Below are 13,802 nucleotides of genomic sequence, written 5' to 3' on the forward strand. Positions count from 1 at the left end.
ATGTATATTTGACTCAGCAACTCATTCTCCTGTCATTTATGATTCTTAGATTTTTTTTTTTAATTGTCCTGCTGCTCTCATTTAAGGCATGTTGCTGCCCTCTACAGGAAATAATTATATCTGCTCTATTCCAATTTAAGATTTCAGCAAATATCTCTGACACCATAATGAGGACTTTTATGACTATTTTCTGCCATGTCACATTGTATTTATGTCATAGTAAATCATTTTTAAATAAATTTAAAGACAGATACAATGAGACAGTAGAGTTACAAATATATATTTTATTACAATAAAAGAACACTTAATGGGGAGGACCAAAAAGAACTGAAGCAATGGTACATTGTGCATAGGAAATAAACAAAGCTGTATATAAAGGCTCAGTTAATGACAGTTCCCAGAATCTACACACATCAGTGTTTTTGGAATTAACTTTTGAAATGTCCTGATGATTTTCAACAATACAAGATGTGGGAGGTTAAATGATAAGTCATTCTTTGACAATAATCATATAAACAGAAGCCACATTGCTTTACCAGGAACCTTCAGAGTTTTGTTGTATTATTAGGTCATCCAGGCAAAAGTACAGTACAAATTTAAGCAATTATTAACTTAAAGATCACAACTATTTTTGTCTACAGATATGAGGCAGTAGGTCAACTGCAATGGACTGATTATTGTCAATACTGGCTGATACATGAGCCATAAGTATTAATAATTGTTACAGTTCAATCAGGTTTAGCATTCACATTTGTCCTTTTAAAAAAAGTGTTGGGGTACAATTTAAAAGAAGTATTGAAGCAACAAAGTGTATTCAAAAAAAATAAAAAAAGAACAGCACCCGGAGACTCATTGCTTTTCCCTGAACTACATTTCTTGATTGGATTAAAAGCCTCAAAATGCTTCAGAGAACCCTAAACACATTATTGTAATATGCATGATGGTATAAAACTGTTATCTGCAGTGTGCTATGCATTCTGCGTTTTTTTTTACACCAATTAATCATTTGAATCCTTGCCTCAGTAATGGACATGTATGGAACAAGATAAGCTGCCTTATTCCCAAAATGTCTGTAACTTTCCACGGACTGGAGAATAAATATAAAGGACCTACACACACAGGTCAGTTGTTTCAGTCACTGTCTGAGGATTCATTGGAGCTTGAGGAAGAGGATGATGATGAGGATTCTTCTTTCCTCTTCTTCTGTCTCCTCTTCTGATGCGTCCCGTGTTCCCTTTTGTTCTTTTTACTTTTCTTCTTCTGGCTTTTCACTTTCTTTTTCTTCCTCCCCTCCTCTTCCTCAGAGGAGGACTTGCTGCGTTTCTTTTTCTTCTTTGTGTTCTCATCACTCGACGAGTTGGATCTGTACAGTAGAGAAAAAACATGGACTCACTGAAATGTCATAAATATGTTAAATGAGCAATTAAGGCAAACACATCTTAGATATCTGAACCCCGTTTTACTTTGTTGCTTGAAATATTGATTTTTACTGGTATCTGAGTTTTAGAATAATACTCCTCTACAATAAACATACAATAAACGTACAAAACCATTAAAAAAAAAAAAGTACCTCTTTCTTGACTTCCTGTCGCTGCCTTTCTTCTGTTTGCGTCTCTCTTTTCTATCATTGCTATCATCATGGGAACCTACACAGATTTGTAGACATAACAGTCAGGGTATGCTGATCAAAGTAAAAAGTCAAGTAGCACAACATGTGTAAAATCTGAAGAACTCTAAAACTAGCAAAAATTAGACATCCGTCACTTGCACTTCTGGGTCTACTGCTGCCGCTCATCTATGTGCAATCCTCAAAATCTGTCTGATGAGCTTGACCGAATTTACCTTTTGAAGAAACACTATGAAACACCCAGCTTAGCCTAAATGACAAAATAAGGCTGCGTTAAAGGAGAACATCCCATCCCCACTAACTGTCCACTCATTGATTTACCATATTTTCCCAAATGAAAGTCTGGTGTTGTCTAACTCTGCCCAAGAGTTACAAACTTAAGAGCAAACACTGTATCATGTAACAGCACTCATGAGAAAGTTTGTCTGGCCGGTCAGCCAGTGCTTGGTTTTGGTTTAACTTGATCCCAAACGTTCTCATTTTACAGCTACACAGTACACTGAAATATGTTTCTGAAAACACTTTGTGTGAAATAGGCAATGCAGTAACATAATCTTGATAAGTGACAGTGAATGAAGCACTGTGACTCGGGAAATATCCAGTCAGTCAGTGCCTCGCCAGAGCACAGTGACATTCCAGCGAACTCCTTTAAGGAATAACTCAGTGTGTATTTGTGTGCATAACCTGAGAGACCAAAAAAATATATGCTGAGATAGGTTTTGCTGTCATTTTTGCCTGCGCTGTCCAGCTGTCCCCCCTCTGTCTTGGACACACACACACACACACACACACAGACGGACGCACATGGACACACAGACACACACACACAGTATGAAGTTACTTAGCAGTAACATTGTGAATGCAGCAGTGCAGTGTGTATTCAGTTTATTTGTTGCGGAATAAATGCTACAAATCCTCATGCCAAGTGATCATGTCTTGCTTGCTATCTACTAATTAAAGTTAAGGTGAACCAGCCAGCCTCAGTGTAATGACGGAAAAAAAAGCTTAAGATGATAATTTTATACCTCTGCTTCGTCCTAGCTTCTCATTTCGTTGAGTTCCAGGTGTGTCATCTTCACTCTCCTCACTGCTGGTGCTGCTTACATCCAGAACGATGTCTTTCTGGGGGTCAACTCTGACAAAGTTTCGGCACTCAAAGGTTAAATGGCCGGCTGAAAAAATGAACGTCAAACAGAGAATGGATGAAAAACTTTGACACGGCAAACTTCCATCTGCTAAAAAGGAAATATACATTTGTGTTCAGTAATTATTGCTCAATTTAACAAGCCCACATGTATACATACATATATTATATTACATAATGTTACACATGAAATACCCATCCTTTAACTTGCGTTGGGGCTTGTGTGTGAAAGCTTTACTTACGATATCCACATTTCTTGCACCCAGCTCTGATGTTGTCCTTATTAGGACCTGAGAGATAATAAGTGTTTGAAGTGAGTTACTGTAACGTTATACATGCACGCATAATTGTTCAATAACATTAAGTCAAAATAATAATGATAATAATAAAATGCATTAGCTACTGCAGCTACAAAGTATATTTTGTTTATATTTTTGTAAGTATATATTAAGTATGTTGAACAGTTCCTCGTGTAATTTGGAAGATAACGTAAATCATTGCATGGCAGCTTATTAAAACCTTGTTTGGTCGGTTAGGCTAACGTTAAGGTTAGCGCAACTTTGTTAAACCATACCGTTACTATAAAAGCCATTGGATTCCCCTAGTAAACTCCATGAGTCATAAATATAATAAATAAATGTAAACTTATATAGGCCTACGTGAAAATAAAATATCATACCGACCTGGGGCAGCCATTGTGCTTTCCACAATAAAGCCGAAAACCTGTTAAGAGCGCGAATCCGCCAAATCCAACGACTCTTCCGGGGTCTTCACTCAAAATAACGTCGGTCAAAAACATTGGTCTCCAAACTAAGCGGTTCCGGGTTCCGGTCTTTGTGGCTTGTGAAGCAAATTGTTGGCGCATTACCGCCACCTCCTGGACTGGAGTTTGGAGCAGTAGGCTGTATTGCACTGTTCCATGGTTCCACCCTCCTCTTTCCCATCCTCCTTCTTCCATTCAGTCTTCGCTTAATAATGACTTTGATTTCAGTATTTGTTCCTCCAAAAACAGCAAATACATTTTAAGCCAGCTTTTAAGTGCTGAAAAAACATCAGTCAACAACTAAATCACACTATGCCTGAAAGCCACAGTTTTGAATATCTGCCCTTATCCGGTATACGGTTTAACTAACTTGTATTACTTGTTGGTGTATTCCCAATGCTGAGAACAAATGAAAATTGATTTGTTCCTCCTGAGAATTGCCCAGATCCTTGTTTAGTTCAACTTCAGGTTCTTTATTGCTGTGTCAGTGTGTCATTGGCAATGAAAATCTTAGAAAATCTCAGGTTCTCTACAACAATGCTCATTAAATATGTATACATAATTAACCATGCAAGTAAGACATCTGAATCCAATACAAGTTCAAATATAGGCCCAGTGATAAAATAAACACATGTACAATATAAAATAAATTAATATCCTGAATAATTCCATCCATAATGTTACTCTATTAAAATATGCCAAGGAATCTTCAGAGACAATGCCCCATGCGTGATTGCTTTCCCAGTAAAGCCAGTTGTGGTTTTTGTCAGACGTTGATTGAAGGCAGCCAGACTGGCAGATGGGAAATATCAGCAGATGCAGAGCCGCCAGACATGCTCTCATCATTATGTCTGTGAGTGTGTGACACACGCACACGCACACGCACACGCACACGCACACACACACACACACACACACACACACACACACACACACACACACACACACACACACACACACACACACACACACACACACACACACACACACACACACACACACACACACACACACATACACACACACACACACACACTCTTTTGATTATGCCATCTGCCTCAGTGACCATTCTGCCAAATTTAATACTGTAATTCACATTATTTACATTATAAACTGACATTTTAACAGTTGGTGGTACCTAATCAGATGATGCCTCATGATAAGTTGCTTCACAGCTCTGAAGTCCCACTCAGCCAAAGGACTTTGATCACTGCACCTCACCTTGTTGGTCTTGTAGTCACCTCTTGCTTAAACACATGACAATACTCTCTTCTCTCTTATCCATTATGATTGGTGCTTCCTCTGCCTGACCAATCATCGCTTGCACAATTATGGAATGTCCTAAAATTTGAATCCCTTGAGACAGATACATTGAAGTTGTTATGGCTGTTATATTAGTTATATTGTAGTAGTGATTGTGTCTTTCGGTCAAAACACAGCAATTGTACGGTTTCCCTTTTACATATTCTTACAGTGAAACACTGTCTCATCTGGAAATTTATCAGCACTATCCAGCTTATGCAAAGCTTTTCTCTGGGCTTTTCAAACAGACTTACTCATATCTAACTGTTAAGAAATAGATTATTTAACAAAGCTAAGATACAGTTCAAAAGGAGGGTGCTTTATCTCTGTGTCAGTTTATTGCCTCAGGTGAGAGATTAAAACAAAGAGTGGGTTAGAAAGGTTGTTAGAAACCTGTGCAGCTGAAACTAGAGAGACTAGTGCAGGAATTCAACTAGTTTTTTAAACTCTTTTTAAACAGACTTCAATGCTGTAGAGAAAGGTTAAATTCACTTTTTCGCCACTGGAAGGTGCAAAGAACATTTAGCAGCAAGACCCCGAGAGACAACCTGCTTGCTGCCTGCGAACAATTTATTTACTATTAGTTGAGTGGAAAGCTGCAGCTGCTGTGGCAGTATAGAGAATTAAAGCAGAGTAAAATGACACAATACCACATGTGTGTCCAGGAATGTGAGGTTCAAATCCAAGACAGAAAACTGCATAACAGACACTCACCAGTTAATACAATTTAGAATTACATAAGTCATTGGTCTGTCTACAAGAAATACCACCAGTCCGCTGGCAATTCATTTACTGTATATATCATATTACAGTACATTTACTTTAAATTAGTCCGTCTCAGAGTAATCTGAAATTGTTATTCCAGATGCCTTTTTACAAGTAGTGCTTTCACTCACACATGTCTCTGTTTAATATGACCATTCCTCTTAAAAACAATGCTTGAACTCATTCATCTTCAAAGCATTATTGCATTGCATGTCTTAGTCTGTCATCCAATTGTAAATTAAGGGTACCAAAAAAGCAGATATATGACAGAGAAGCACATGGATCGGAGTTCATCTTTGACAATCTCTCTTTCGGTTACCGTGCTTCGATAACTCCAACTCTGGATAAGCAGTTATTTTTATGAAGTGATTTTACTGACCTAGTTGTAACACTTATAATTCAGTTAGTTGTAAACAACACTTTTTTAATTTATAAAGAAATAATGAGTCAATTCTTCTTATGGACTGATTCATAACATTTTTTACACATTTTAATCTCTCTGATCCTCTGATTTGAAGTGAGCAAACCAAAGTTAACTGGACAACCTGCTAATCTTGCTCAGGGATCCAAGTCCCAGGCTTATATTTAGAATTACTTTCAACAAGAAAACCCACAAATTAATGATTTTACATCTGTATTTCACACTATTTAAATTAATATGATCACAGTAAAAATAAATTAGGCCTTTAAGGACAGCCTTATTGGAAGCTGCTGACAGTCTGGTTCACAATCTTGTCTAAATTTCTGCACAGATCATAAAAAAGCTCCCTGACAAAGATAACACTGTGGTAAAACATTCCTCAGTTGCTATGCTACTGATATTTTTCTTTATTCCTTACCTGAGCCCCACTTCACATTGTCTGTCTTTCGCTTTGCCTTCTGCTAAGGTCGTATTTCATGAAAAAACAATAAAAACAAAGGAGATTTGTGTAAATGTAAAGTCCTTAATTACATTACATTACACTGAATTCATTTATTTTTGTTGTTTTTATCCATATTAACTTCCAATAAATGTATTAAACCATGAGGATAGATTCAAGAGATAGAGAGGTCTTTTTAATTGATTCATGGACCAAGATGCAGTCTGCACTGATGAGTTTTTATGTTATGTAGGATTCTGCTGTCCTGATGTCAGTAGGGAGCTTGTTTCACCATCGTGGAGGCCCTGGACAGTCGGGATTTTATTGAATGGTAGCTGGGCCTCTCTTGAGGGAGTGAAGTAGCAGCAAGTTGTTTGGCAGTAACAGAGTATGAATGCCAATAAATCTCCAGTAAGAATCAATCCTGTATTTGCTAGAACATTTCTGACCATGTATCTAAGAGTTTGCTAAACACATTGAAACATTATTTATATAGGCCAAGTCCTGAATCAGATTTCCAGGTGTTTTTTAATTTTAAATTTGTTTCAGTTGAAATGTTTTCAGTAGAAATGCAGTTTTTTTTATTGGGCTTGGGCCTAAAACTGCTGCCATATTCATGCTCAGGTCAGGTTTTGTGGACTAATTAAAGCTCTTATATTTGTCGTGCAAAGACTTCCTCTTTTTCTCTGTAGCCTCTGAGAGTCACTAAACAATTGAAATAGGGGTTGTTGTTTTTTTGAAACCATGGTGCAACAAACCAAACTCAACTTTTTAAAATTTGATTGGGGGAGACAATTGAGAATGAGATACTTCCATCTAGTTTCTGGGAATTTGTCTTGACTGAAGTTGGATTTTAAAGTTGCGCATCCAAAACATTTCCAGTAACACTAGTTACTGCATGAGCCTGACGGACAGAAACTCTTCCTCTGGGACAACAAGCCCTTACTCAGTTACACAACTACGGAGATGAGACACTGATGTTGTTGAACAAGAAACTCAACTTAAAAATGTTTAAATACAATCAACAAAATGACTAATGTGTAAATGTGCAGAAATCTTGATGATGGTTGGAGTTTTTTTCTTTGATGGGATTTGTGAAATAACCATGGCCCTTACACACAAAGGTCAGCTCAATGGTAAATGGTTTTAGAAGAAGAAGAAGAAGAAGAAGAAGAAGAAGAAGAAGAAGAAGAAGAAGAAGAAGAAGAAGAAGAAGAAGAAGAAGAAGAAGAAGAAGAAGAAGAAGAAGAAGAATTCCTTTATTTGTCCCTCAATGGGGAAATTCAATTCAATTTTCACTCTATTTTTTCATTTCATTTCATTCATTCATTTCATTTTAATAAAATGTTGGTAATGTGTTCATGAGAAAAGTTGAAAAAAACAATTGAAACAATCTGTACTCCACTGGGATCCTCCACAGTCAGTTCGATTTATAATGCGTGTCCTTGTTTGACAGCTTTAGCTTGCATTCATTGTCATTTATTCATCTGTTTGCCACAAACACACGTCAAAGACACAGCTTCAAACAGTGGCCTCACACAAAGTACTCTAGTGGTGCCTTGAACCTTTTTCCCAGCCTGAATGTTGTTGTCACCGACTTGCATGTTAACCCAACAAGCATCTGGAGATTTGGGCTGGGTGGCAGCAGGATGTTTAGGTATCAGGGACATTTTCCCACAGAAAAAAACAGGGTTTTATGACCAAGATGTTGAAACCTTTTGTGTTCACTCATCTACATCAATTGACTAATTTCCCACTACATAGTGGGGCTCGACTCGACTCTACTTGTCTCGCTCTTCTGTGGTTTTCTGTGAGAAAAAGTATATAGTAACTGGTGCCTGGTACTTTTTTAGTACCATCTCAGACGAAGTTCCAGTTCTTAAAGGTAAATTCAGAAGACTGCAGGCCACTGATTGTTCAGAGATTCATCAGTACTGTGACATGGAACACCCTGTACATGTACCAGAATTCAATGAGTGTTTTGTTGAAGATTATGTCACAGCAGTTTCACACAGTGGGGGGCGATCAGTTTAGAATTCCACCTACACTGAGTGAGATTCTATCTGCAGTTAGAAACAAAAAGAGAAATACTTTGGCAAAAAAAGTGATTCAAGTCAAATGGAGCAGAGCAGAGCCATACCATACCATACAGTGGGAACATGGCATAAGAGTCTACAGAAATGCTAGTGGCTCTGTAAGGCTATACGTACGCACAGAGGTGCTTCAAGCTAAATAATAAAACTTCTTAGTTTAGCATATTAACATTTGATAATAAGCACTAAATATGAACTACAGCTAAGAATGGTGGGAATGTCATTCATTTTGCAGGTATAAACCAATATATTTGACTAAATTTGTCCTGATGATGGTGTTGGATGAAAAGTTTATTGATTACCATAGTTATTGCAGAATCAGAATCAGAATCAGAAAACCTTTAATGTCCCGCAGACGGGGAAATTCTTTTGTTACAGCAGCAACAGAGTATGACAAAATAAGATAAAAAATAGCAAAAATAAACAATAAAGTTAAATTTAAAAAAGGAAGAAATGGAAAATAGACATATATACATATGGACATGATATAGTGTAGTTGTTCTTGTTTTGTTTGTTTTGTAATAATGTGATATGGAGTGAATAAATATGATTAAATAAGTCCAAATAGTGCAAAAAGCCGAAATGACCTTGGTACAGGCATATTGCACAGTGCAGGGTACAGGGTACAGGGTACAGGATGAGGTCAATAGTCTAATGGGAGCAGTGCTGATTGTAAAGTCTGACAGCAGCAGGAAGGAAGGACCTGCAGTACCTCTCCTACCTCTCCTTCGTAGGGTGTATCAGTCTGTTGCTGAAGGAGCTGCCCAGTGCTGTTAGAGTGACCTGCAGGGGGTGGGACTCCTGTACCAGCAGGGATGACAGCTTGTCCAGCATCCTGCTCTCTCCCACCACCTGCACTGAGTCCGCAGGGCGTCCCAGGATGGAGCCGGCCTTCTTGATAAGTTTATCAAGTCTCCTCCTGTCTGCTGCCGACATGCTGCTGCTCCAGCAGACAACTCCATAGAAAATGGCAGATGCCACCACAGAGTCATAGAAGGAGGTCAGGAGTGCCCCTTGCACTCCAAAGGACCTGAGCTTCCTCAGAAGGTACACTCTGCTCTGAGCTTTCTCATATGTTGCTGCAGTGTGGTCAGACCAGTCCAGTTTATTGTTCAGGTGAACTCCCAGGTACTTGTAAGATGTCACCATCTCAATGTCCGTTCCACGGATGTTCACCTGTGTGCAGGGTTGTTTGTGCCTGCGGAAATCCACCACCAGCTCTTTGGTCTTCCCGGCGTTGAGCTGGAGGTGGTTCCAGTCCACAAAGTCCTGAATAAGTTCTCTGTAGGCTCCATCGTCACCGTCCCTGATCAGGCCGACGATAGCAGAGTCGTCAGAGAACTTTTGAAGATGGCAGTGAGGGGATTGGTGGTAGAAATCTGCGGTGTACAGGGTGAACAGGAAAGGAGCCAGGACTGTTCCCTGTGGGGCCCCTGTACTGAAGATAATTGTGTCGGACACGTAGTCCCGAGTCCTCACATACTGTGGCCGGTTAGTAAGGTAATCCAGGATCCAGGATGTGAGGTGCTGGTTCACCCCTGCCAGCTCCAGCTTGTCCCCCAGAAGTGCAGGCTGGATGGTGTTAAAGGCACTGGAGAAATCAAACAACATGATCCTCACAGTGTTTCCAGCCTTCTCCAGGTGAGACAGTGATCTGTCCAGGAGGAAGATGATGGCGTCATCCACTCCGATGCCGGGTTGGTAGGCGAACTGGAGAGGGTCCAAAAAAGGGCCCACCAGCTGGCGGAGATGGATGAGGACCAGACGCTCCAGGGTCTTCATCAGGTGTGAAGTGAGAGCAACTGGTCTGTAGCTGTTGAAGTCTTTTGGGTGAGGGATCTTTGGTACAGGTACCACGCATGAGGTTTTCCACAGCAGTGGCACTTTTCCCAGCTTCAGGCTCATGTTAAATATGTGCTCTACAATCCTGCACAGCTGGTCTGCACAGGACTTGAGGAGCCTGGAGCTGATCCCATCTGGACCCGTAGCCTTCTTCACCTTCATCTTCCTCAGCTCATTCCTCACCTGGAGAGACGAGAGGGACAAAGTGGAGCAGGGGGGCTGAGTGTCGTGTATGGGGGGTCAGGGGGGGGGGGGCGTTGGGGGGAGTCTGTGGCATGAGAGTCGTGGAGAGGGAGGTAGAGGTGATAACGGGACAGTGAGTGTTGTGTATGGGGGGAGGCTGAATGTCATGGGGGGCGGTGGGGGGAGTCTGTGGCATGAGAGCCGTGGAGAGAGAGGTAAAGGTGTTAACGGGGCAATAAACAGGAGGGATGGTGGGGGGCAGCAGAGATGGCTGGGCCTGGGGAGGGGTGTGTGTCTGATCAAACCTGTTGAAAAACAGGTTCATGTTGTTCACCCACGTCTGATCCCCCTCAGCCTGGGAGCCTGGTGTCCTCTGCCCTGAGATAGTTTTTAGGCTTTTCCAGACTCCCCTGACGTTTCTCTGCTCTCTTAGAAGTCTTTGTGTGATCCGTGGGTGAAGTTGCAACATTTTTCATTTGGTTCAGTTAGCGTCCACGCTTCACTTTGTTAAGTTAAAACATTGACTAAAACAGTCTCTCATCTATTTGGACAGAATATCTTAGAGAGACTTGCTGACACTTCCTTCAGCAGCTGGACCATATTGATCTGAGACAGCCAGTTATTGAGCATTTAATCCTTTAAATGAGATGAGTGAGTGGTACTGAAGGAGAAGGCAGGCTCTGAGAGAGAGAGAGAGAGAGAGAGAGAGAGAGAGAGAGAGAGAGAGAGAGAGAGAGAGAGAGAGAGATTATGATGCGCTGTCCCTGTTACCCAGACGACAAGCAAGGTGGTCATAAAAAGTTATGGATTGGAAAGTTGCAAATTATGTACGAGGTTGAATTCATTTAAATTGCAGGCTAGGAAATGAGACCCACATTTCAGACGGACCAGAGTTCAGTTGTTTGGTCTACCACTACCCCAAACCAACTGGACTATCCAACAAAAAAGGCTTCAGTGTGCTTTCACATCTTAGCTGTTTTGTCAGCTGTTTTGATCAGGTGTGAAAGCACCCTCAGGATGCTGAGCCGTTTGGTTCCTTAACCAAACCCTGGAGTGTTTTGTCCAATAGTTAGTATTGGAGTTTGGGGTGTGAAAGCTAGTTACTGCTCAAACACTGGTGTGGATCAAACAAATGGGAAATGCAACTATAACACCTAAATTTCACCACTGTGAAAGCACCCTGAGTAGCATTTATTCTGGAACAGTGAATGTTGAGACTTTTTCACTTAACATTTATGTTGCAATTTGGTAGCTTGCTCATTTATGGTGAAAATACAAGTGGGGACTGTGCCAGAGACAAAGAATAAATGTGACTGTTGGTGCATTGCATACAGGTCACTGATGAAGGTCATAGTTTACTTAAAACCAAGAATAACACATCTACAGTGCATGCAGTCCCCTGGGTGGTCCAGAGTGGTACTCAAGAAATGTAAACCCCATGCCTTATTGGTAATCCATGCATGAGTATGTGATCTGCACACGTAGATTGTAAATGTAAATTAATACCACCAAACCAACTCAATGAAAGAAGCAGTCCATCTCACAGCAGTTCTTCTTACGCTGCTAACAGGCTCTGTCTGGTCAGCACCTGGCGGACACTTAGGACGCTGTGGAGGATGTTTTTGGACAGACGCCTGCCTAGGAAAATAAACCTAAGCTCGACCTCAAGCGCCAGTCATGGAGTCTCCCAGCCTCACCACCTAACACAATGTTCCTCCCATAAGCATGAGCATCATGCCTGGGTGGCCATGAAGGAAGAGGGAAATCTTGCTGGCCTCCTTTTAGAAGGGAAAACAAAAGCTTTGAGGAAGAAGAGCAAAACTCTGATTTTTTGTTGTTCCAACACAGAAAATGGACTCCCAATACTTTTTTAAAATCAACATTCATCTTCTCACCTTCATTCACTTTGACTCAAAATAAAAGCTGCTTTGGGAAATCTTTTAACACGTTATTCTTTGACAACTGCTGGGCTATTTTACTTGTGTTTCTCCCTGGTTTTGTCCAAGGTCTTGCCAGGTGAGGCAAACGGCAGCTGGAATCGATTTGTATTGAATGATACATCTGTGTGCAGTGGTACGGGGCATGGTTGCTCTCCCCTCACCCACTCTATCCCCCCAACTCAGTTCCCCCCTCTAGTCTCTCTCTCTCTCCCTGTCTAGGCTCTTTCACTATCTCTCTAGGCTCTTTGTCTCTCTCTCTCTCTCTCTCTCTCTCTCTCTCTCTCTCTCTCTCTCTCTCTCTCTCTCTCTTTCTCTCTGTGCATGTTTGATGGCTTCTGTAATGAGGGCTCTTTGATGTGGGGGAGATCTAGGGTAAGCAGAGTGCTTAGTTGAGTGGGAGGCGAGGAATGTGAGGCAGGTACACCACGGTTGTGTGTGTCGATTGAAACTACCATCTTTTTCCATCCGTTTTATCAAGTTTATTTTCACGTGCCTGTCTTTGTAATGTACAGCATCTACAGTAGACATTTACTTCCCTACATTCCTTAAACCCTTTTGTACCACTTTGACTCCACTCAAACCAATTCAGACATTTCCTGCAGCAAACTACAAAGCTAACCTGTGTGAGCTGCTGACAGACATGTGTCCACAGAGGACGGAGAGAGAAAAAATACTTTGATTTGATGCCTTGTGGATGACAGGCAGCAGAGGGAGGAAAATGGGCCCGCTCTCGGATTTGATGACGCAAAATGGTAAAAAGGTGAGTGCTGCTGGTGGTGCAGATACTGTAAGTGTGTGTGTGTGTGTGTGTGTGTGTGTGCATGTGCGCGCGCGTGTGTGTGTGTCTAAATAAGTGTGTTTCCCCTTCCTCCACTGTCTCTGCCTCAAACAATATAAGCAAGGCAAGGCTACAAAATGGTAGTAGTGGAAGGACCATTTTTTCCCCATCAGTCATTTGTTACTTGGATACCTTGAGAAACTTCACCCATCATTGTTGCAAAAGGAGGTATAAGAAGTAAAATGTAATCCCCAGTCATTTGGTCACCCAAGACAACAGGAGAGAGGGAAGAGGAGCAAGAAAAGCAAAGTGGAGAGAACCGTTTCTGATAGCTGAAGAGGCTTTTAAGGCTCAGAGGCTAGATGATACTGTTGATAAGTTTACTTCTCCTCACTGGATGTGACCGAGCAGGTGAGTCAGAATTTTATATTTGTGATGTTGCTGAGATAGCGAGGAAAAAGGCGAAGGTTAGCTGATAAACAACCATTAGCAAGTATTTAATGTG

General features: G+C 40.9%; 1 protein-coding gene across 1 annotated transcript; it reads right to left on the reverse strand.

Annotated features, from left to right (window-relative positions):
- Positions 1-315: 315 nt before the first annotated feature.
- On the reverse strand, positions 316-3,572 carry srek1ip1 (SREK1-interacting protein 1). Its single transcript, XM_083911108.1, has 5 exons — positions 3,455-3,572; positions 3,014-3,061; positions 2,653-2,799; positions 1,571-1,646; positions 316-1,363 (listed from the first exon to the last, which is right to left on the reverse strand). Exons 1-5 carry the CDS (start codon positions 3,465-3,467, stop codon positions 1,132-1,134), a joined length of 516 nt encoding a protein of 171 aa, XP_083767234.1. The 5' UTR covers positions 3,468-3,572; the 3' UTR covers positions 316-1,131.
- Between the last annotated feature and the right edge of the window lie 10,230 nt (positions 3,573-13,802).

Source organism: Echiichthys vipera, assembly GCF_963691815.1.
Source record: "Echiichthys vipera genome assembly, chromosome: 3".
NCBI lineage: Eukaryota > Metazoa > Chordata > Actinopteri > Perciformes > Trachinidae > Echiichthys > Echiichthys vipera.

Excerpts from the sequence above, each read along its gene's own strand:
- srek1ip1 (XM_083911108.1), bottom strand. Across the intron at positions 2,800-3,013 it reads GTGCAAGAAATGTGGATATC|CCGGCCATTTAACCTTTGAG; the intron begins GTAAGTAAAGCT and ends TCATTTTTTCAG. Across the intron at positions 1,647-2,652 it reads GAAGCTAGGACGAAGCAGAG|GTTCCCATGATGATAGCAAT; the intron begins GTATAAAATTAT and ends AAATCTGTGTAG.